Source organism: Borostomias antarcticus, assembly GCF_949987555.1.
Source record: "Borostomias antarcticus genome assembly, chromosome: 11".
NCBI lineage: Eukaryota > Metazoa > Chordata > Actinopteri > Stomiiformes > Stomiidae > Borostomias > Borostomias antarcticus.
In genome coordinates this window covers 6,227,604-6,251,617 of record NC_140244.1, presented here as the reverse complement: position 1 = coordinate 6,251,617, position 24,014 = coordinate 6,227,604, and the positions used below count along the sequence as shown (strand labels likewise).

Here is a 24,014-nt window from a genome sequence, read left to right as displayed (position 1 = left end):
GAAAGGGAGGGAGAGCGGGTGAGAGAGAGGAAGAGAGAGGAGAGAGAGAGGAGAGAGAAGGAAGGAGGGATAGTGAGAGAGAGAGGAGAGAGAGAAGGAAGGAGGGGTAGGTGGGGCATGGTACAGAGTGTAAAGTGAGGCGAGACAGGACAGAGAGGAGGGGGTGAGGACGGCAGAAGGACAGAAACACTCAGTTAATCGAACACCGCCCACAGACACAGATAGGACACACTGACACGCGAACGCACACCCTCACCGCCAGGGGGCGCTCACGCGTGGAGCTCATGCGCTTGGGGCCATCACTGGTGAACAGCCACACTCTCTAGTGCTGTACTGTTTCTGGCATCCGTTTCCCTTCATATCTAAACTACAGGTCCCCCACGTTCTTAGACAGGGGGGAGCCTACACTATTTCCCGTTTTGAGTGACGTCTAAAGATAATATACATTAATGTTTTCTCTGTGAATTACAATGTAAGTATAACTGATACCATATTTACAATAGGTATTTCTCTAATGAATTGGGACTATGACAGCAACTCGCAGCCTATCACCATGTAGTCTGACTCCCTGGATGTAGGTTTTGGGGATAAACCTTGTCATTCGATTATAACTGCCCAATCAGTGGCGATAGGAGATTCTCCCTGCCCAATCAGATTCGATCCCGACTATGAGAAACAACAACAACAACCTAGCAACCGCTCCGCCCAAGATGATTGTGATTGGTTTAATGAAATACAGGGTTTATCCCCCCTTATCTCCGAATGGTAATAAGTGCAGCCAGACCTTTCTCCAGCGCTGGCGTAGCATCAACTAAGTGTGGAAATACAGCAGGTCTGGCTACATCACAATGTAATGTAATGGCCAGTGCTGAGTTCCAGCCTGGTACCGGAGTCACGGGTTCGACCCCTGGTGAGCCCAGACGGAGGGGTACCAGGTGGAGGGGTACCAGGTAGAGGGGTACCAGGCAGAGGGGTAGGGGGGAGGGCACACCGTACCAGCCGAGCGCATGGATGGCACCAGCGTGCTACCACGCGCCCACAAGCTCACAAGATCCCACACTCACACGAGTGAATGAGAGACTAACACAACAACAACAACAACAACGACAACAACGCATACAGCACTCCCTATGCGCCAGCTCGCAGAGGACTCCCGTGAACGAATGAGCCGGTCGACCGAGCACACAGTGTCACCTAGGCCTCCTGGGAATGAGGCCGCGCATCTGGCACCGTTTTATACTACTGTATGACCTTCGACCTCTGGTGGCTCACGGACCAGGAGGTGAACGTCTCCCTCTCACAGAGCTGCGCTCACAGCTCTCCCTTAGAGAGCGTTGCTAAAACACTCCTTCAAACTGGGATGCGATGAACTGTAGTGACTAATTAATGGATTGATTGATTGATTGATTGATTGGTTAATTGATTGATTCATTCATTCAATTCATTCAATTCATTTATTCATTTATTCATTCATTCATTCATTCATTCATTCATTGATGACTGTGTTGCCGTGACATCTCTGGGCCGTGTGTGGCTAAGGAAGGAAGTTTGCAACAGTACCACAAAATACATGTGTGTTTAGTTGCGTTCCAGTGCACGGTACAGAACCTCAGTGAGTCTGAGAGGTTCTGAATTCACCGTCCATAAGACGGCTTACATCATGTCTTCCTCCACATGGGAGGACTTCTAGAAGCTAGGGGAAGGTCAGAGGATGAGGACCGGCTAGTCGTTTACCTCTCCAGCTCCGCTATCTTCTTGTCCTTGTCGTTCTTCTCGGTCTCCACCTCGCGGAGGATGTCCAGCAGCCGTTCCACCTCGGCCTGGGCCTTGCCGGACTCGTCCTTGTAGAACGACGTCTCCTTCTCCAGCAGCTTCATCCGGTCCAGGAACTCTGGGGCGCCGCGGGGAACGCTCTGCTGCTCTGCCTCGTGGGCCTTCTGAGTGCACACACACACACACACACACACACACACACACACACGCGCGCACACACACACACACATATATGCACACGCACACACACACACACACAAACGCACACACGCATACACACACACACACACAGGGAAGAAAAGGCTCCTCATCAGTCAGTCTGTGGGGGGGTCTGCTCTCCTGCTCTGCTCTGAGTATTAAATAAACCAGTGTGGACAACAAGAGCATCGTTACATCTGCTGGCTCATTAGCTTTAACAGAGCCTTTATTTATCTCCATTAAACAGCCCTTTGAGACCACCAGAGTGCTGTGGGCATGTGTGTGTGTGTGTGTGTGTGTGTGTGTGCATGCTTGCGTGTGTGTGCATGTGTGTGTGTGTGTGTGTGTGCGTGCGTGCGTGCATGCTTGCGTGTGTGTGTGTGTGTGTTTGCATATGTGCGAGTATGTGTCTGGGTACATGCTTGAGTGTGTGTGTGTGCTCGAGTGTGTGTGTGTGTGCTCACATATCCCCATTATGCTAATGCTGGCACAAAATACACAGCTTCAAACAGTTTCCTTTTTTCCCAGGTGTTCACCTGACGACAGCAATCAGACATCGGACCACCCCCCCCCCCCCGAGACGACACACAGCCTCACGGACCACATGGCAACATTCAGCGACCAAGTACGAGACCAACACCTACACACACTGACCCACGTCCACCATCGCCGGAGCAACTACCTCACCTGCAGGTCAACGAGCGCTCGTACGTACGGGACACAGAAGCGTGGCGATAAGAAACATGCGAGGAGGAGGAGGAGGAGGAGGAGGAGGAGGAGGAGGAGGAGGAGGACCACACCATGCAGGACCGACAGACACACAGCTGCTGGCGGTCTTTGCAATGCCTTCCCAGTCATCACAGGAAGCTCTCGAGACAGAGGGCCTCTTCAGGAGGCTCAGGTCAGATCATCGATTCGCGTGGGCAACATTAAAGGGACATATTTCAAGCATGAGGAGAAAGGGGCCGTGGTGTTTTGGAAATCGGATGTTTGGGCTGATGGCGACTGGCGTGTGATTCTTATAGTTCAACAAATTCTTAATAGTTCAATGAGATATTTATATTGTAGATATATTTTTTATATTTTTTTAAAGAGATGCTCACATGAAAGTTTATGAATATGTCTAGATGCATTTAATTATATAGATAGATACCTAATGCGAAACTGCACCTTGATTAGGACCATCCTTTTATCAAAGGTTTCAAAACATCCCTCCAACACAGAAACATTTACAAAAAACATAAGCTAATCATTTCAAGACTCTTTCTCATATAGTGACGTCCAATGAGTAGACACAACACACTATCAACGCAGGCAAATAGTACAGAACACCGACAACACAAACACTAGCATTCAGACACTACTCTCAAACAATGCTAGTCGACAACACAGACGCTGAAGACCAAACCCAACAGAAGAATGCCACAGCAGCGCTAGAGATGCCAGCGCTAAACCTGTCCATGGTGTGTGTGCTGTACCAAAAACCAAAACAACCCCCGTGGAATGCCAACGTCAACATGCTTCCATACCGCACAGTAAGAGGTGAGAGATGACACACCGGTGTGCTGTGACCGTGACCGTGACCGTGAGCGGTCGAGGTTCTTGTGTGCTTGACGGGGAACGTTTCTGTCCTCATGCTTTCAATATGTACCACAGAGAGAGAGAGAACTCGGGGGAAACACTTACAGGACTGGTCATGTGACTGAAAAGCTGCTCTGCTTGCTACATTGCAAAGGTGGGGGTGGTGGGGGAGGGGAGATGGAGGGAGGAGAGGAGGGAGGAGATGGAGGGAGGAGAGGAGGGAGGAGAGGAGGGAGGGAGAGGGTTAGACCCAGGGAGAGTATTGTTAGTATGTAGTGTTAGCGGGATCAGGGTAACAAAACAAAACAGATGTGTTAAACGTGTTAAACAGAGTACAGTAACAGCCGCAGCAGACGTGAGACATGTTACTGTACATGTTACTGTACTGTACATGTTACTGTACATGTTACTGTACATGCGGGGGGACTCGTGGGGGGCCCTCTGAGGTTCGGGTGTGAGGGGTGCGTTCCCTTTCAAAACGTTGTACCCTATAAATGTGTTCTTGTTCCCCCCGTCCCAGTCTTTGGTTGGGTGAATAAGAGGAGACAGTGAGTAGGGAGGGGGCGAGGGTGAACAAGCCCATGTGGGAGGGAACAGCTTTTTGGAATGGAACGTATCCAAGGGTTAGGGTTAGAGTATGGGGAATGGGACAGGAGGGAGGTCTCTTTTTCAGCACAGCTCAACTACCTGAAGACATAACTCATTATATTAGAGAAATAAATGATCAAATATAGAGATTCTGGTTGGCCTTTGGTTGGCCTTGTTCATTTTTCAAAGGAGCGTATACAAAATCGACAACTGGAAAAACTAGTCCTAATAGTCACATTTCTATTACAGGTATTAAAAAATGCAAAATTGAAATATTGCAACCAATGACGTAGGGTATTGTTCTATAAACATTTTTTTTTTTTTTTAAATACTGCATTTGTAACGCGCTCCCCATCCAGTTGTTACACTTGTCACACACCAATGGCGGCAGCTGCCATGCAAGGCGCTTGCCTGCTCATTGGGAGCAATTTGGGGTTCAGTGTCTTGCCCAAGGACACTTTGACAGGTAGTCAGGAAGAGCCAGGATTCGAACCACCGACCCTCTACTTCCTGAGCTATACCTCCGCCACTCACGTCATTGATAAAATTAAACTGATAAACGTTACACGGACCGGATATGTTCACAATGTTGCTTTAAATGTTTTTTTTACTATCAACAACAACATTGTGAAACAGTGTGTTTGGTACAGACATGGATATTAGTCATGCTTATTAGCAGAATGATTCAGATTTTTGTAACACTTAAGTTGACAGCCTGAATTGTGCATGTATTCATTGACACAGTATGGAATGCAGTATTTGGCATCAGGTAGTTAACACAGTTATCAGGTCGTTAACATAAGGCCAAATCCTGTTAAGCCGGGCCCACACAGACGATCTGAGAGCCTCTGGACCCAACTCATCTCAGGCCCTGTCCACGCCAACATGGGTATTTTAAAAACCTGGGTTTTTCCTCCTTCATTCTTAAATAAAAAACTCTGTCCACATGAAAAGGCAAAAACAGGCTGCCTAGGCTGTCGCTGGCTCATTCTGTTCGATGGCGCCATGGTAACAAGGCTCTAACATATCAAAATATCAAATATGCTGCTTGCTGTCACATTCACTTTCTGCTGCTCTCCAACTTTGAATTTTAGCCCTTTTTTCACCAGGAGGAGGAACAGCATTTTGGTAACTGAGAGCTGCAGAGTTGTGTGGTTGAGTCCCCACGGTTCTCATTACGGCATTTTATGTAAACAGGAGGTAACAGCGATGTAAAAACAAGCCAAAAACTCAGTTTTTCCTGAAAGTGGAGTTTCTAAAAATGTTCACCCTGAACAGAGTTAAAAAAAGAAGAAAAAAAGTCTGGTTTCAGTGACCTAGAATGCTGTTTGTGTGTGGATGGAAGGCCAAACCACAGAAAAATGCCCGGTTTCAAAGATGTTCGTGTGGACAGGGCCTCAGGTGGCTTCAGAGCCTTGGAACCTTGAACTGATTCTGAGGCCAAATGTGACAAAATGTGACTTTTAGAGATCTAATCATATTGTTTTCTTTGGTAAATGCCAAATATGTTCCAGCTGAAATCAGGCTGTGAAATAAAGTGTTAGCAAGTTGTCCACCATAAATGAGATGGCATATGCATGCATACTACTGTAAGTTCAGCAGCAAACTGAACTAAACACTTTCAAGTAATTTTAAAATGGAAAAAGGACAGAATCCAAGCTCTCCACATACAGCATCTACAGTAGTGAGGAGTTCTACCAGAATCCAGTTTGACAAAATAAAAGCTTTGAAAGTAGGGATCTATTGGGACTATCACCACATGTTGGACTTAATAGTTAAGAACTTTCTTTTTCAGCCATAGCGAAAAACATGGAAGCGGAAGCAGTTCAAAGTTTGACAATTTCAGTGATTTTAATATCAAACCGTCCACAACCGGTACAACAATTCTCAATGTGTTTCTTGTTAAACTAGCACAAGAACCAAAGTGAAGCATTGATGAGTACTGTGTGTGAAAGTTAGGTGACTGGATGTTTTTGCGGTGTAAGATGCACACCTACCTTTTGTAACTGTGTCTCCAACTTACTACATTCTTCTTTCTTCTGCTCGATGGCGATCTCCAGCGTCTTCAGCTTGGAGTCCTTCTTCAGGCCGGAGGAGGCCAGGGACGACGCGTGCTCCTTCAGGTCTATCAGGCTGGACTGCAAGGCCACAGACAGACAGACAGACAGACAGACAGACAGACAGACAGACAGACAGACAGACAGACAGACAGACAGACAGACAGACAGACAGACAGACAGACAGACAGACGGTGAGCACCAATCAGAAAGGCTGACAGACAGTGAGCACCAATCAGAAAGGCTGATAGACAGTGAGCACCAATCAGGAGGTGCGATTAGCTATATAGACAGAGATCATTCTGTAAAGGTGAGGCGTGCACACACACACACACACACACACACACACACACACATACACACACACACACACACACACACACACACGCTCGCTCACTGACCTCCTTCTCGGTTAATTCCATCTGCAGAGTGTTGACCTTCTCTTTGAGGTCCTTGTTCTCCTTCTTGTAGGACTCAACCTCATCCAGCCTCTCTCGGTCCTCCCTCTCTCTCTGCTCCTTCAGACGCTCGATAATCCTCTCCTGAAACACACACATTATATTCTGTACTGCATCTCAACACTAACCATCCGTTCAACCTCAACCATCAACCTCCTAAGACCCTCCAATGGATTCTAAGAAGAAGTCAAGGAACAAAGGACAGACTACTGAGACCCATAGACTACTACAAAGACCCATAGACTATTACTGAGACCCATAGACTATTACTGAGACATATAGACTATTACTGAGACATATAGTCTATGGATCTTAGTAGCAGTCTATATGTCTCAGTATTGACTTTTTCTTAGAATCCATTGGAGGGTCTCATGAGATTGATTGAACCGATGGCTACTAAAATATATAAGGTACTACTGAGACAAACAGACTACTGAGATATAGAGATTACTACTGAGGCATATAGACTACTACTGAGACAAACAGACTACTACTGAGATATAGAGATTACTACTGAGGCATCCAGACTACTACTGAGACAAACAGACTACTACTGAGATATAGAGATTACTATTGAGGCATATAGACTACTACTGAGACAAACAGACTACTACTGAGATATAGAGATTACTACTGAGGCATATAGACTACTACTGAGACAAACAGACTACTACTGAGACAAACAGACTACTACTGAGATATAGAGATTACTACTGAGGCATCCAGACTACTACTGAGACAAACAGACTACTACTGAGATATAAAGATTACTACTGAGGCATATAGACTACTACTGAGACAAACAGACTACTACTGAGATATAGAGATTACTACTGAGGCATATAGACTACTACTGAGACAAACAGACTACTACTGAGACAAACAGACTACTACTGAGATATAGAGATTACTACTGAGGCATATAGACTACTACTGAGACAAACAGACTACTGAGATATAGAGATTACTACTGAGGCATATAGACTACTACTGAGACAAACAGACTACTACTGAGATATAGAGATTACTACTGAGGCATCCAGACTACTGCTTTGACATATAGACTACTACTGAGATATATAGATTACTATTGAGACATACAGACTACTACTGAGACCCATATACTTCTACTGAGGCATATAGACTGCTACTGAGACATAGACTACTACTGAGACATACAGACTATTACTGAGATAAAGAGATTACAGCTGAGACATACAGACTACTACTGAGACATATAGACTACTACTGAGATACTGTATATATATTACTATTGAGACATACAGACTACTACTTAGACATAGACTACTACTGAGACCCAGAGACTACTACTTAGACATATAGACTACTACTGAGACCCAGAGACTACTACTTAGACATATAGACTACTACTGAGACCCAGAGACTACTACTTAGACATATAGACTACTACTGAGACATATAGACTATTACAGAAGCATACAGACTACTACCGAGACCCAGAGACTACTACTGAGACATAGACTACTACTGAGACCCAGAGACTACCACCGAGACATATAGACTACTACTGAGACATATATACTATTACAGAAGCATATAGACTACTACTGAGACCCAGAGACTACTACTGAGACATATAGACCAGTACTGAGACCCAGAGACTACTACTGAGACATTTAGACTACTACTGAGACATAGGATCGGTCTACCTTTTCGGAGAGCGCCTCCTCCAGGGTGGCCAGGGCGGTGTCTGTGTTGCTGGAGTCCGTCTGCAGAGACTTGACCCTGTCCTTCAGGTTCCCCAGCTGCTTGTCCTTGTCCCTGAGCTGCTCCTGCAGATTCTCAATCTGGGTGAGGGAGAGAGAGAGAGAGAGAGAGAGAGAGAGAGAGGGAGAGAGAGAGAGAGAGAGGGAGGGGGGAGAGAGACCGATAGAGAGAGGTAGAGTGAGAGAGAGAGGGAGAGAGGGAGAGATAAAAGGAGAGGGTGGTGGAGGAGGGTGTTGGGGGGGGGGGGGTGAGGATGGGGGAGGGGTCAGGGAGGGGATGGAGGAAGACGAGCAAGGCAGAGGTTAATTAACATCGGGTCAACAGTTGCATTGAGGAGCGTGAGACACAGGAGCTACATACTGTACTGTCCGCAGACATCAAGATACATGTAACATAGAGATCAGAGTGCACTGACAGAGAGAGATAGAGAGAGAGATGGGGGGAGCTCAGAGAGAGAGTAGAGTAACACTCTTGTGTATATTTATAGCCCACACTGGAGCCAGTGGAGCAGAAATACTCTCTTCTATGTTAGACTGCGGCCACCACAGATCCACCACAGAGCCCCAGATCCACTCTCACCACTTAGTGGGGAGAGGAGAGCTAGCTTAGCTTAGTTTAGCTTAGCTTAGCTTAGTTAAGCTTATAGTCTAGCAGGAGGGGCCCTCAGATTTTGAGGTACCCCTACCCGAGTTAGAACAAAACACAACCATGCTTTTTCATATCCCATATGTGTCCCATTAATGAGATGGATGGTTGTGGAACTTTAGTTTTGTGGGAAATAAGTTTTTTGGGCTATTCTTTAGACCTACCCTAATATCTGAAAAAGAGCCAAATAAGGCCTGTCCGATTAGGGGTGAGGTGACAAAAAAGCCCATAATTTCATAATGCTCACTCAAATTTGCATCAACTTTGCTGTGGTTTGACCCAAGTAACTGTCCAACAACATCAAAGAGTTAAAATGTAATTTTCTCAAAGAAATACTAGAATATAGTCCTGCGAACATGACTTTAGTGTAGGCGGAAATTGTTAGTGTAGCAGGAGGGGCCCTCAGATTTTGAGGTACTGTACCCCTACCCAAGTTAGAACAAAAGACAACAATGTTTTTTTTTATCTTCAGGGTTTCCCATTCAAGAAATGCATTGTTGATGAACTTTATTTTTGTGGGATATTAGTGAAATCAACTGATGAAGTGATGCACCCCCCAGATCTTTCTGGGGGGTGCAAGGGTTACATTGCGCAGTCTAGTTTTCCAAAGGAAGCTCTGATCCACTTAAAGTTTTGTGTGAGAGTAGTCAGGTACCTTGTGCACATGGATTACCTGAATTTATGTTGATAATTTGTTTTAATTATGTACTGTCGACCTTTAAACACAGTGATGAATAGTCGGAAAGCATATACAGTAAATTATTTTTCATGGTGAAATAACACAAAACTTTTTTATTTGAACAAAATCAAAAGGTTTTGGAAGTCAATATCCTTTTCATTTAGCCTACCATAATCTAGCCCTTCCTGAAAAAGGTATATTCATTGTTTAGTGTTTTATTTTGGGATATGCAATCCATATCACCCTCTGAAGTCAATATAGCACCACATTCCATTCAGGCATTACATTCCATCCAGGAGTGTGCCTCCTTGTTTTTTTTTCCATTTTTAAACTGCCACATCCAGAGGATTGTCATAATGGTATGTGGCAGAAAAAAAAGAAAAAGAAAGAAGAAGCTACCAGTCTAATGACAGAACAGACAGGTAACACAAATGTCTAAATATGATTCATTCATTTTTATATATTCTTAAATTGAGTATTGAAATTGAAATGTTTTGTGTTGAAATAATAATAATAATTTTAGCTAGCTTAGCCAGCTTACTATACCTTTAGCTAGATAGCATACCATTGTACAATGCTAATTGCAGATACAAAGCTAACTCTTGACAGTGTGTGTGTGTGTGTGTGTGTGTGTGTGTGTGTGTGTGTGTGTGTGTGTGTGTGTGTGTGTGTGTGAGAGTCTGTGTGGCAAATATATTAACTGTGTTTTCCGTATTCACCAGCTGACCAGAGTCCAGCTGTGCACTTATGGCACCAACAGAGCCAGCACAGTCAACAAGCCAGACACTGGCACTTAATGAAAAGCTATGCCTGATATGTGGTAAAGCTCTGCAAGATGATACAAAAAAATCCATATATCAAGAATCCCAAATTGGAAGGACTAAAAACAATATTGAAAGTTGCCCAGGAACGAAATGACGAGGTTCACAAGAGACTCTCTCCCCACTCAAGTGACCTACTCTCCTTCAAAGTGAAAGTGTCATACAACAAGTCATGCAGAGCAAATTACTCCAGCACAACCAACCTGGCCTATTGCACTAGGCTACTTCCACCGTGACTGTGCAAGACCCAGACAAGGATCAGTCCCTAATCAAAAAACCAAGACTGAGCAGAGGCACCGAATTTGACATCCGCAATCAGTGTTTCATTTGTGACAAGAAAGCCCACTATAACCAGGCCAGGTCCAGTCTGGCTTATGTGCGTGGCTGGCTTGTTTGTGTTCAGGACTGGTAGGACGGAAGCTAGTCATGCCACTGAAATAGCTGTGAATTGAAATGACATGAAATAATGTCTGATAAATTAAGATAGGTCTTGTCGCCTGGACACATCAGTTCCAATGCTTCCAATGCTAATCCTGCACAATAAGAGCAAGATAGCCAGTTAGCTCATGAGCTCACAACAACTAGCAGCGGCTAACATAACATTAAAGGTAGCAGTCAGTGGCTAAAGCAGTTATACTGATGGTTCCTGTAACGTTAGCTATTTTGCTGCAATTAGTTCAACTTCTGTTTCTGGACAAATGTAAGGGATAAACCCAGATAACACAAGGCTAGTGGACCTACAGCGGGTCCCCAATGGATGCTCCACCACCATTCCACCAGTAGTTAATTCACTATATGCACAACTCCAGTACTTCCTGAAATTAGACATGCTTCTCTATTTAGACAACGAAAGTCACACCTGTCTCACACTATTGGATGAAATGATTATTCAGGTGTGTCTGATCATTGTAATGCAGTCAGACACACCTGAATAATCACTTCATCCAATAGTGTAGGACAGGAAATAGAGAAGCATGTCTAATTTCAGGAAGTACTGGCGTTGTGCAATTGGCTAATTGTCTATATCCTAGGCCCATTGGCTGTGGGGTCCGTGGCGTGGTGGCGAGACTCCGCCCCCTTGCATCAGAGCAGTTCGGATGTAGTGCAGTTACTTCAGGGCAATCTCCATACACCCACTGGTGAAAACCGTGTGTCACTAGCCCGCTCAGGGGCTGAGTTGTGGAGTTCATGGCATGGATAGTGGCGTGGTGCTGAGACTCTGCCTGCTTGGGTCAGAGCTGATTGAGTGCAGTACAGTGACCTCTGGTCAATCTCCTTGCACCCATTGGCGAAGACCGTGGGTCTCTAGCCCACTCAGGGGCTGAGTTGTGGGATCCTTGGCGTGGATAGTGGCGTGATGGCGAGACTCCCGCCCCTCGCGTCATACTGGCTAACCACTCCACCTTGCACCCAGAGAGACCAGGCCAACAAAAGCTCACAAATTCAAAAGAAGAAACTGTATTTTCACATGAACCACTTGTTGCCGTGGTTCCCCAAAATGCGGTATGATCAGGTAGTCACGGTAGCATTACTAAGATCTCTAAAATCACACCGTCACAAGCAGTGGTGTAGTGGAGGGTATACGGAAGTATACGGAGTATATCCACTACTTTATCCATGGACCCACAGTATGCCCTTTCTTTAAACACCACAAATGTAAAAACTTTTGCTACAGTACACCCACTTCTTTAGTCAGAGTATACCCACTTCTTTAACCACCGCTGGTCACAAGACTCATCCAGGAAGTAAAACAATAAGGCTTACATACAGTCCATCCAATAAGAGTATAGCTACTCAAAGCTCCAATCCACAGAATAATGATATTCTGACAAAAGTGAACTGAGGAGAAATATCTGGGGGGGGGTAGTAGGCTACTCCATTTTTAGTCTGGCAGTCACCTTTTTCTGCAGGACATTGATCTTCCTCTCCTTGACCTCCAGCATGTCCTTCATGTCGCGGATCTCTCCGGCCAGAGTGCCCTTCTCCTCGGTCAGATCCTGCAGCTGCTTGGTCTTCTTGTTCAGGAACGATTCCTTCTCCTCCAGACGCAGACGCAAGGCATCCACCTGGACACACACACACACACACACACACACACACACACACACACACATACACACACACACACACACACACACACACACAAACACACACACACACATCACACAGACACACATACACACACACCAAAGCCAAAGGGCAAGGGTGTTAGAGTGGATCTTAGAGATGGGTGCAGAATGAGTGTGTTCTGTGGAAAGTCCTTCAGTAGATGGCCGCCCATCACAGGTGATTGTTTATACGTGGAAGAAGACAGGTTTTTTTTTGCCTGCTTGGAGTGCTACATGGGACAGATGTGTGTGTGTGTGTGTGTGTGTGTGGTGCAGCCCACCTCTGTCTGCAGGATGGCAGCGCGCTGTTCCTTGGCAGTGAGAGACTCTTTGAGCACCTCGATGTGCTGTTTGCAGTCAGAGTTCTGGTTGTTGAGCGTCTCCAGCTTGGTCTGCAGAGCCAACAGCTCCGATTCCTTCTTAGAGAGCTCCTGCTTCAGTTGGTCTATCTGTGGGTCACACACACACACACACACACACACACACACACACACACACACACGCACACAACTGGTAACCATAATGTGTGTTTGTGTGTGTACACTACACACACACATACATACATGTTGTAAGTAAGCTTTGAACAAGCAACCAAAGGGCACTTTTCACACCCCATTACGTGTGTAGACTAGTATGTGTGTGTGTGTGTGTGTGTGTGTGTGTGTGTGTGTGTGTGTGTGTGTGTGTGTGTGTGTGTGTGTGTGTGTGCGTGTATTTGTAGGGGCATAGGCCATGTCTCTGCTGGACAGGGGGAAAAATAATAGCGTCAAAGTAAAAGTAAGTAAAAGCTCTTAACTATAACAGAGTACAGTATATAGCCTGCCTCTGCTCTCATTAAAGATGCATTTGGGACTGACTCCCCTGGTTTCATCATGTAATATACATCACATACATCTATGATTGATGAAAAGGCTTCTCAAAAATAAGGGAACAAAACTGCTGCCTGGCCAGCTAACTGAGGAGGATGTAAACACACAGGCGAAGCTGACGAGAGGCTACCACAGACAGTACAGGGATAGATATGCTAACCTAGGCTACTGTAGTAGCTGCCAAATGTGGTGCTGATGGAGAAGCAAACCTAGCATAGCTGCTAATTGTTATACTGATACAGATGCTAAGCTAGGCTAGCTGCTAACTGTCATACTGACAGAGATGCTAAGCTAGGTTAGCTGCTAATTGTCATACTGATACAGGTGCTAAGCAAGGCTAGCTGCTAACTGTCATACTGATAGAGATGCTAAGCTAGGTTAGCTGCTAACTGTCATACTGATACAGATGCTAAGCTAGGCTAGCCTGCTACATGTCATGAAACCAATCAGAGATGAATAAAGGTGATCAGCGTGACCAGAGTCAACCAGGGATGTAGGCCTAACCCCGACTCAGCATTTCTGCGCTGTCATTCATCTTAGCTGTTATGCCACAAACAAATTCAGAACGACTCCTACAACTCACCTCAGCATACGTCATTGCATATGACAGTTGAGCCACCAATAAAACAACCTGTGTTGTAAACAAAATATTACATTGGCTATTACAGTACTTTAAAGATCTGAATTGTCATAACTGTTGACTTTAACATCACCTGTCAAAATCAAATTACATTCATTCCAGAAATAAATGCTACCTTTATCACATTTCTCCCTACTCTGTCTCAACTGCTGCTTGCTAAATGTTCAGCAACAACAAACAAGTAAGCATCCCAGATAGTTGCCAGCAAAGCACTCTGCTGATGGCACAGCTTACGCAATTTAATGCTACAGCTAGCTCATTCACTTGTTCAGCTTGACAGTCAGCTCCGTCAGTTCACTTCAAAGCTGCAGTGCAAAAGACTAGTTCTCTGCTAGAGTGAATTGGGTGTGTGTGTGTGTGCGTATGTGCGTGCGTGTGTGTGTGCGTGTGTGTGTACTGTCCAGGAATTTACATCCAAACACCTTAAACCCACCTTAAGCCTTTGTCTTTATAATTTATCACCTCCCCCCAAGTCCCCTGCAAAACCCCAGTTTCAGTCATGTAAAACACCTCAGCTCTCCCTCTTTTGTAATTGTGAGCACACTCTGCATAGCTCTTCCTCATCTCTTTGTTTAGGTCGGAGGGGCCCCACCTTGGTCTTCCTCGTCCTCATTCAGACTTTTGTTTTCTTTGTTGTCACATGTCTGTGCTCTTGGCCACGCCTGCCATTTCACATTTATGTACAATGCAGTAGCCAATCACATCCTGGAAACACTGTACCTTTGTTTGGACTGTACATAAGCCACAGCCAGAAGTGACTGACTTCACTTCTCTGACAAACCACCTTTGTTTGCGTTGTTCAGGAAGTCCTTGCGCAAGTATTTGATTTCATTCAATAAACCAGACTCAACCTTTTGAACGTATCTTGGTAAATCTTTGGACTAGACAAGTCTAAAATACTATCACAGTTTTGGCGACGCGGATGATCTGGGAGGACTACCTGCGTGTTGCCGGGATTCCAGTGGATAGGACTGATCGACAGACGTGTCGGTCCATATGGGCTTGGAAAATCAATTTTCTCTCTTGCGCCAGAGCGCTAGCCGAGATTATTTCCTCAGTTCTGCCACTGGATTCCTGAGGCTCACAGGTACGTTTAAACGAACCCTCTTGTGGTTCTGAGTTGTATTTGCCTTGATTTGGTTCAGTTGTGTTGGTCTGGATTGTTTTGAAAACAGAAAACCCCAGCGTGGGTATTTAGTAAGTAACTATCTAAGGAGATGTGAACAGCAATAGATTTTATATCGTATTGTCTTTTGACTTCGTCCTTGTTTCGTTACGAGGGTATCAGCTGTTCAAGTGAGAGTTTGGCACAGAACAGGTTTCCTTTTGGCCGGTCGCGGAGAGTTTTAACCGCGAGCACGTTGAGAGAGTTTTGCTCAATGGAGATGTAGCTACAGGGCGGAATTGAGAGTTTTGCAATCCGCGTTTTCTGGTAGAGATTTTGACCAGAGGGGCTGTACATATTTGGTAGGATCTAGACATCATGGTTTAGCCTGGACCAAATTGCTAGTGCAGCCGAGAGTGTTGTTGTAAACGTGGGCTTTTTGTTTCATGTTTGTGTGTTAAGTCGTATATTAGTCGGTTTTGGTCGTCGTTTGGTCGTCCTTTGTTTGCGTTCCCGTGTGTCTGCTACGTTTCTCTCTTGCATGTGCACGGGGGGTTGGTCGTCTTATGTGTTCACTGTTTGAGCCTCGGCTCTTGATTATTGTTTGTTATGCGCGCCATGGATCCAGGTAAAGCATTGTTTTGTACCCTTTTTAGACTGTTAAAATTCTGCTAGATTCCCAGTAGGCTAGCTAACTGGTTGCCTAGGAGACGCCGGAAAACAACTCCCGGTGATCCGCCTTGAGCCAGAGGGAGAACAAAGAGATTCCTGACTGAGTGAGTACTAAGCGAATTTTAATGTGTCTTAATGTTTGTTTCTTCGAAATTGTATTCTTTACCGCCGTGAGTTAACCATAAGGTTTCCTTTCATTGCTGTTTTGGGGTTTCTAGGCTGTTATTAGGGACGTTGTTTCTTTAAATTTCCCCGCGCTGCCAAAGACAACTTCCGGGTCATACATGCAACATTTTGGGATCACCACTAGGTGTCCCTGTAACACTAGCTATTAAAATATGCTAGAGGATGTAAAGAATTTCTACTGCTAAACGTGTCTAGCCTGAGGAGATTGTTGCGCTCAAGCATTATTCTGCGAGCGTTTGTTGGCAGATTTTCGTTATGTGCTAAAGCATTTTCGATTTCTTACATCCACATCTGACATTTTAGTGTTAAATTCTAAGATTCTAAGCAGCTAGAGGTGGTTGAGATGTCTAGGTTAAGGGAAAAGCCTGTTAATCCTATAGACTGGTCTGTTTTTAAGATTTTGGGAGAGTAGAACGAGAGTTTTTTTTTTAGGTCAGGAAGGAAAGATAAGGAGATTCAGCAAACAGTCTCTCCGCCATTTCCCCAGCAGAATAACTCTGATTTAAAATTAGATTCCCCCTCGACTTGTTGCGCCATTAGCCACGCCCCTTCTCTCTACGAGTTAAGCCACCCCTTTCTACGAGGTATTTGTCCGAACAGGGCCGGAAGGAAGAGCCTCCGATTTTGGGGTCGAGCGCCACCTGCTGGACTTCCCTTGAACAACCCATAAGGGTGATTTTAAACTAGCCAAGATAGAGAGTTTTAATTTTTAAGGTAAATAAACAGGATAAAATAGATGTAGAGCGAACTCAAAAGTCTGACAGGGTTGAATAGGTGTTTGATTCAGGAGTTTTGTTTCAATAGTCAATGAATGGCCATAAGCTGTTCGTTTTATGCATTTCTACTGTATGAATTTTCATTCATATAATGATAATGTGTTTTTTGAGGAGCTGGCATTAGGCCTTCTCCTCTGCTATTGAACCCAGTCTGTGTTTTGAGTCTTAATTTTCAGGTGCTATGGACCCTGGGCGGCAGGTCTTTGAGAAGCCTGGATCATGCCTTCCTGGGGACTGCTTGGGACCTGCTGTTTGTCTGTTTTAACTGTTTGTTTTGTCTCTCTTTCTGATATGTAGCTTAAGACATAAGCGTTGTGCATAATAGTGGGGGGAATAGATAAGGGTTGCCAGTATCTTAATCTGAATGCAGCATCTCATAACCCAATTTATATATATTTTAAATGAGTATGTTAAATATCTCATGTTTATAGTTTAAGGCACATTCATCGGGCCTGAGTGTTTTTTTCTGAGTGGTTTTTTACAGACAACTGTCGTTCCGGGAGTGATGGGCGAATGCCGAACCAGGAGACGGGCACAGACCGGAGGTGGAGATGGAGATTACTGGCCTGTTTCCCTACAGATGGGCGATCTGGGGTTCGTGAGATGCAGACCAACGCCATGTCACCAACTCACTAGTGAGGACCGCCATTTCCTGAGGCTAAGGAGGGGTTCCTGCATCACATCTCTCCTGGGGATTGGGTCCTGGTCCACGACCACAGACGAAGGAGCTGAAATCGCCGAGGTGGCTCGGGCCGTACCAGTTTCTACTCACCACGCAGACAGCGATCTGAAGAGGACTTCGTGGACCCATGCAAGCCATTGCCGACGGGTCCAAGCAGCAGAGGACGGTCCACCAAGGGATCGCAAACACCAGGAGATCAGAATGCAGCTGAACCAGAGGGCTCAGAGGCCAAAACCATGGGCCATCACACTGTCCTCTCCTCTGACGAGGAATCGGAGGAAAAATGACCTTGCTGGTCACCTCCTCACAAGATGCACCACACACGCACACACACCTGCACACACTAACATTGAACATAACTGATTTCAAGCAACGCGACATCGAAGTTGCGATCTAGAAGAGAAGACGCCTTGCATTCCCCAGATGACATTCTCCTCTGATGAGCAATCGGACTGCACCTCTGATCGCACACACTGGAACCTACATTAAACATTCAGCGACGCACACATGGAATCTATGTTCCATAGGACATCACATGCAATTATTCACAAGAGTGAATGAACTTTAAAATAATCTGGAAAATATCATATTTGTTTACAAGAGTTGCAATGGTTGAAACATGAGTTGATAAATAAGTTTGGGTTTTTCCTCTAAATTGACCAAGAGGTTTTTTGCCCCTCTTACACTGGTAACCATTTTATCTTTTTTTTGCCTTGTTAAATCAAGTTTGTTTTTTGGTGAATGGTTGTCCACTCTTAGACTATAAATAGTATATAATCATGTCAATTTTTTTTATCTTGTTTCCTGTCAAATTTCTGAAGCAAGGGGTTTTGGTGTGTGATTTTGCACGTTGAGAGGAAATAATTAAAGTTTCCACCTAGTGGAGAGATTATTTCCTTTCCACATGTATAGCATAGCTGACTGTTTACACTGTGTTTGGATTTTATTTTTGTGTGCCTGTTCAGGCACAAATGAGGGATTGTCCAGGAATTTACATCCAAACACCTTAAACCCACCTTAAGCCTTTGTCTTTATAATTTATCACCTCCCCCCAAGTCCCCTGCAAAACCCCAGTTTCAGTCATGTAAAACACCTCAGCTCTCCCTCTTTTGTAATTGTGAGCACACTCTGCATAGCTCTTCCTCATCTCTTTGTTTAGGTCGGAGGGGCCCCACCTTGGTCTTCCTCGTCCTCATTCAGACTTTTGTTTTCTTTGTTGTCACATGTCTGTGCTCTTGGCCACGCCTGCCATTTCACATTTATGTACAATGCAGTAGCCAATCACATCCTGGAAACACTGTACCTTTGTTTGGACTGTACATAAGCCACAGCCAGAAGTGACTGACTTCACTTCTCTGACAAACCACCTTTGTTTGCGTTGTTCAGGAAGTCCTTGCGCAAGTATTTGATTTCATTCAATAAACCAGACTCAACCTTTTGAACGTATCTTGGTAAATCTTTGGACTAGACAAGTCTAAAATACTATCACAGTACCTTGGTCTTCATGAACTTGGAGTGGTTCTTGTAGATCTCCATCTGTTTGATCTCTTCCTCACGGTCCTCTGTGTTCAGTAGTCCGTTGGCCTTCAACATCTGGATCTCATCTTCCAGGTCCCGAATGTTGCGCTCCAGAGACGCAATCTTGGTATCCTACACACACATGCACACACGCACGCACGCACGCACACACACGCACACACAGACACACACAGACACACACACACACACACACACACACACACACACACACACACACACACACACACACACACACACACACACACACACACACACACACACAGGTGATCAGGCTCAGCTCACGATCCACAAGTTAAGTCCCATAAATAGCAAGAACTACAAAGCAAGATAGACGAGAGAGAGAGAGAGAGAGGGAGAGAGAGAGAGAGAGAGAGAGACAGGGAGAGAGAGAGAGAGAGAGAGGGAGAGAGAGAGAGAGAGAGAGAGGGAGAGAGAGGGAGAGAGAGAACTCTGATGTAGCTGTGAGCGAGGCAGTATCGGAAGATGGAATCAGAAGCTGCCCGTTCCATGGTTCCCTCTCTCCCTCTCTCCCTCTCCCCCTCTCTCCCTCTCTCCCTCTCCCCCTCTCTCCCTCTCCCCCTCTCTCCCTCTCTCCCTCTCTCCCTCTCTCCCTCCAAGAATTAATCACCATTTGGTAATACTGGGAGGACATCTAGCGCGGTAGAGAGATCAGCCTGACCAGAGAGATGCGCCGAAGGAAGAGGAAGACGAGGAGGAGGATGATGATGAAGAGCTGTGCCACCTGATAGCCGCTCTGCTCGCACGTGAGCCGATGCAGAACCCCGGCGCTCCGGGATTGCGCCCGCTGGGGCGGCGTTAACTTTTTAAATAAATAATACCCCGTCTCGGAGATTAGCCACGGTCCATCTCCCTCTGCTGAGAGAGAGCACAGAGCAGAGAGACCTCCCTCTCTCTCCTCCTCTCCTCCTCTGTGCCTTCTCCGTCTCTCTCTCTGTGCTCTCTCTCCTCCTCTCTGCGCCTTCTCCATCTCTCTCTCTCTCTCTGTGCTCTCTCTCTCTCACTCTCTCTCCGTGCTCTCTCTCTCTCACTCTCTCTGTGCTCTCTCTCTCCTCTACTCTGTGCCTTCTCCAGCTCTCTCTCTCTCTCTCTCTCTCTGTGCTCTTTCTCTGCTCTCTCTCTCTCCTCCTCTCCTCTGCACCTTCTCCATCTCTCTCTCTCTCTGTGCTCTCTCTCTCTGTGCTCTCTCTCCTCCTCTCTGCGCCTTCTCCCTCTCCCTCTCTCTCTCCTTCTCCCTCCCCCTCCTTCTCTCTCTCCTTCTCTCTCTCTCTCTCTCTCTCTCTCTCCCAGTTTGTTTCCTCTTTTCCTGGTTTTGAACTAGTGAACTTGTTGTTCTGTACCCACAGAGAAGCACAGCAGCGTCTCGAGTGCCAACAGAACTCTCCCTGCGCGCCTGAGAGGGACAACCAGCATCTATCCCTGGGTGTCTCTCCCTGCACGCCTGAGAGGGACAACCAGCATCTATCCCTGCGTGCCTGAGAGGGACAACCTGCACCTCTCGCTGCACGCCTGAGAGGGTCAACCAGCATCTCTCCCTGCGCACCTGGCCTGAGAGGGACAACCAGCATCTCTCCCTGCAAGCCTGGCCTGAGCGGGACAACCAGCATCTCTCCCTGCAAGCCTGGCCTGAGCGGGACAACCAGCATCTCTCCCTGCGTGCCTGAGAGGGACAACCAGCATCTCTCCCTGCAAGCCTGGCCTGAGCGGGACAACCAGCATCTATCCCTGCGTGCCTGAGAGGGACCACCAGCACCTCTCCCTGGGTGTGAGACGCGACAGTGAGATCTGCGACTGCAGCTAAGCCAGCCTCGCTAGAGCCTGTGCATCCATTAGCGCTGGAAGCCAATAAACAGTCAAATAAAACAACAAACACAGCAGAGGAGCATGCGGTTACACAGACAACAACACACAGGACCGTACCTCAACAGAACAGAGAGTCTACACCATCCACACCACTTCAGCCAGCATGCTGCTGCATATCCACACCTGATCACAGTCAATATCTCTCTCTCTCTCCCTCCCTCTCTCTTTCTCTCCCTCTCTCTCCCCCTCTCTCGCTCCCTCTCTTCTTCTCTCTTTCTCCCTCTCTCCCTCTCTCTCTCGCTGTCATAAACAACCACACCTGTTTCCATGGTAGCAGCAGGCTGGCAGGCTCTGTGTGCTCTGCTGTTTCTAGTGAGCGAGGGATGAAGGGAGGGATGAAGGGAGGGAGGGAGGCAGGGATGGAAGGAGGGATGAAGGGAGGGATGGAGGGAGGGAGGGATGGAGGGAGGGATGAAGGGAGGGAGGGAGGGAGGGATGAAGGGAGGGATGAAGGGAGGGATGGAGGGAGGGATGAAGGGAGGGATGGAGGATTACTCATGCTGCCATCAGCATCAACACGCTCGTGGATGAGGAGGGGAGGAGGGGAGGGCAGGAGAGGAGCGGGGAGTTCCTCCGCGGGAGGGAGGGGGCTATCGGGGCAGGGCCTGTATGCTAATCAGCTGTACCCAGGAGCCTGCCGGTCATGTGATCGTGCTAGGAGACGCTGGGGATGCTCACGCTAGCAGCGCTACAATCCTGCACCATCTGAGAGGTGTGTGTGTGTGTGTGTGTGTGTGTGTGTGTGTGTGTGTGTGTGTGTGTGTGTGTGCGTGTGTGCGTGCGTGTGTGTGAAAGGCCTGATTTGAGGTCATGATTTATTTTTAGGAAGTGATGTCATGGCTCTGCAGAGCAACTCCACAGCGCCCTCTTCCCTGGATAGTGGTACTGTAGAAGTGCATGAAGCACATTACACTATTCAGTGCTGTATATTTTCTTCATTGTATTTCCGGTATGCTATTTTCTTTTTCTATTTTCCAGATCGATGATTCCATAGTGATGCAAAATAGTATTTCATTCAATATGAGAGTGTAATATTTTTTTCAGTACAGAATAGAATAAATGGTTGTTGTGTAACCTAAATGTTTTCCATGTGCGTGTTACAGTGTGTGCTACTACCACATACAGTAGTAGCAGTAATAGGGATCAGTCAGGGGGCACTAGACTCATGAGTCAGTGTTTAATGACATCCATCCATATTTCATCACTTAAAATGGGTGTAAACAATTTAAGAGTAAAAAAAAAGATTTGAATGAATCCAAAGCAGTAGGCTTAGGTTCGTTTGCGGCCGTTCTAGCAACTTTGTTGAATGTAGAAATCCCAAGACGGTTGATAGGCGGAGATGAGCAGTTCTCTGGTGTGATGAGAGGTGTCCCGTAGGACCTCTTAAATACAGTGGGCATGGAAGGCCCCCGGTTCGATCCCAGCTCCCGGAGGGTGCCAAAGTGTCCTTGAGCAAGACACTGAACCCCAAAATCTCTCACGAACGACACGGTGGTGCAGTACTTAGTACTGTCGCCTCACAGCAAGAAGGTCTCCTGGCCTTTCTGTGCAGAGTTTGCATGTTCTCCCCGTGTTCACAAGGGGTTCCTTCCAAAAGAACCCAATATGAGAAACATGCAGGAGAACAGATGCTCTTCAGTCCGGTCCCTGACCAGGACCTGGACTGAGCGCTTTGACCTGGTCCCCAGGCTCCACTGATGACCCTGCCCACTGCTCCTGCCCCTGGAGGAGGACGGCTTGGATGAGAGAAATGGAGGGAACAATTTCCACCGGCGTTGCATGTGTGTGTGTGTGTGTCTGTGTGTGTGTGTTGTGTGCTGTATCACCACTTAACGTGTGTGTATACTTGTGTGTCACTGCCATGTGGTGGATCAAAGACCCCTTGGGGTTCTGGAGGTAGTAGCAGCAGCAGTAGGAGCCAGTGTTGGGGGGGGGGGGGGCAGTAGGAGACAGTGTGGAGGGGCCCAGTAGGAGCCAGTGTGGGGGGGGGCCAGTAGGAGCCAGTGTGGAGGGGCCCAGTAGGAGCCAGTGTGGAGGGGGCCCAGTAGGAGCCAGTGTGGGGGGGGCCCAGTAGGAGCCAGTGTGGAGGGGCCCAGTAGGAGCCAGTGTGGAGGGGGCCCAGTAGGAGCCAGTGTGGAGGGGGCCCAGTAGGAGCCAGTGTGGGGGGGGCCCAGTAGGAGCCAGTGTGGAGGGGGCCCAGTAGGAGCCAGTGTGGAGGGGCCCAGTAGGAGCCAGTGTGGGGGGCCCAGTAGGAGCCAGTGTGGGGGGGGCCCAGTAGGAGCCAGTGTGGGGGGGGCCAGTAGGAGCCAGTGTGGAGGGGGCCCAGTAGGAGCCAGTGTGGGGGGGGCCAGTAGGAGCCAGTGTGGAGGGGGCCCAGTAGGAGCCAGTGTGGGGGGGGCCCAGTAGGAGCCAGTGTGGGGGGGGCCAGTAGGAGCCAGTGTGGAGGGGGCCCAGTAGGAGCCAGTGTGGGGGGGGCCCAGTAGGAGCCAGTGTGGGGGGGGGGCCCAGTAGGAGCCAGTGTGGGGGGGGGGCCCAGTAGGAGCCAGTGAGGGGGGGGGCAATAGGAGCCAGTGTGGGGAGCCCAGTAGGAGCCAGTAAGGGGGGGGGGCCCAGTAGGAGCCAGTGTGGGGAGCCCAGTAGGAGCCAGTAAGGGGGGGGGGGTGGTAGTAGCCAGTGTGGGGGGCCCAGTAGGACCCAGCGTGGGGGGGGGCAGTAGGACCTCTCACCTTCATCTCGATGATGGTTTGCAAGGCCTTGGTTTTCCCCGGGTCCTGGTGGAGCTGGTTCCTCCGGTGGAGCTCCTGAGAACAGACAGTGATTCAGTCCACACACACACAAAACACCTGACTATGTACTGTGCTGTGGGAGTATTTTTCTATTACCTGTATATGTTCTGTATTTACGGAGATGGTGATTATTAGGGGTGTAACGATACACTAATCTCACGATACGATACACGATATTGGGTTGACGATAACAATACGATACGATACACTAAGGGCAGGTG

The 24,014-nt window shown here is 47.1% G+C and overlaps 1 protein-coding gene across 1 annotated transcript in view; it reads right to left on the bottom strand.

Annotated features, from left to right (window-relative positions):
• The window catches only part of erc2 (ELKS/RAB6-interacting/CAST family member 2), a gene marked incomplete at both ends in the record, with an annotated part of 72,738 nt that overhangs the window by 12,067 nt on the left and 36,657 nt on the right, over nucleotides 1–24,014 (bottom strand). Inside the window, 9 exons of the mRNA XM_084445762.1 lie at nucleotides 1,735–1,937; nucleotides 3,658–3,693; nucleotides 6,138–6,278; nucleotides 6,599–6,739; nucleotides 8,347–8,484; nucleotides 12,448–12,615; nucleotides 12,939–13,106; nucleotides 19,082–19,237; nucleotides 23,734–23,808. Coding sequence (XP_084301888.1) covers nucleotides 1,735–1,937; nucleotides 3,658–3,693; nucleotides 6,138–6,278; nucleotides 6,599–6,739; nucleotides 8,347–8,484; nucleotides 12,448–12,615; nucleotides 12,939–13,106; nucleotides 19,082–19,237; nucleotides 23,734–23,808 — 1,226 coding nt within the window. The remainder of the gene's footprint in view (nucleotides 1–1,734; nucleotides 1,938–3,657; nucleotides 3,694–6,137; nucleotides 6,279–6,598; nucleotides 6,740–8,346; nucleotides 8,485–12,447; nucleotides 12,616–12,938; nucleotides 13,107–19,081; nucleotides 19,238–23,733; nucleotides 23,809–24,014) is intronic.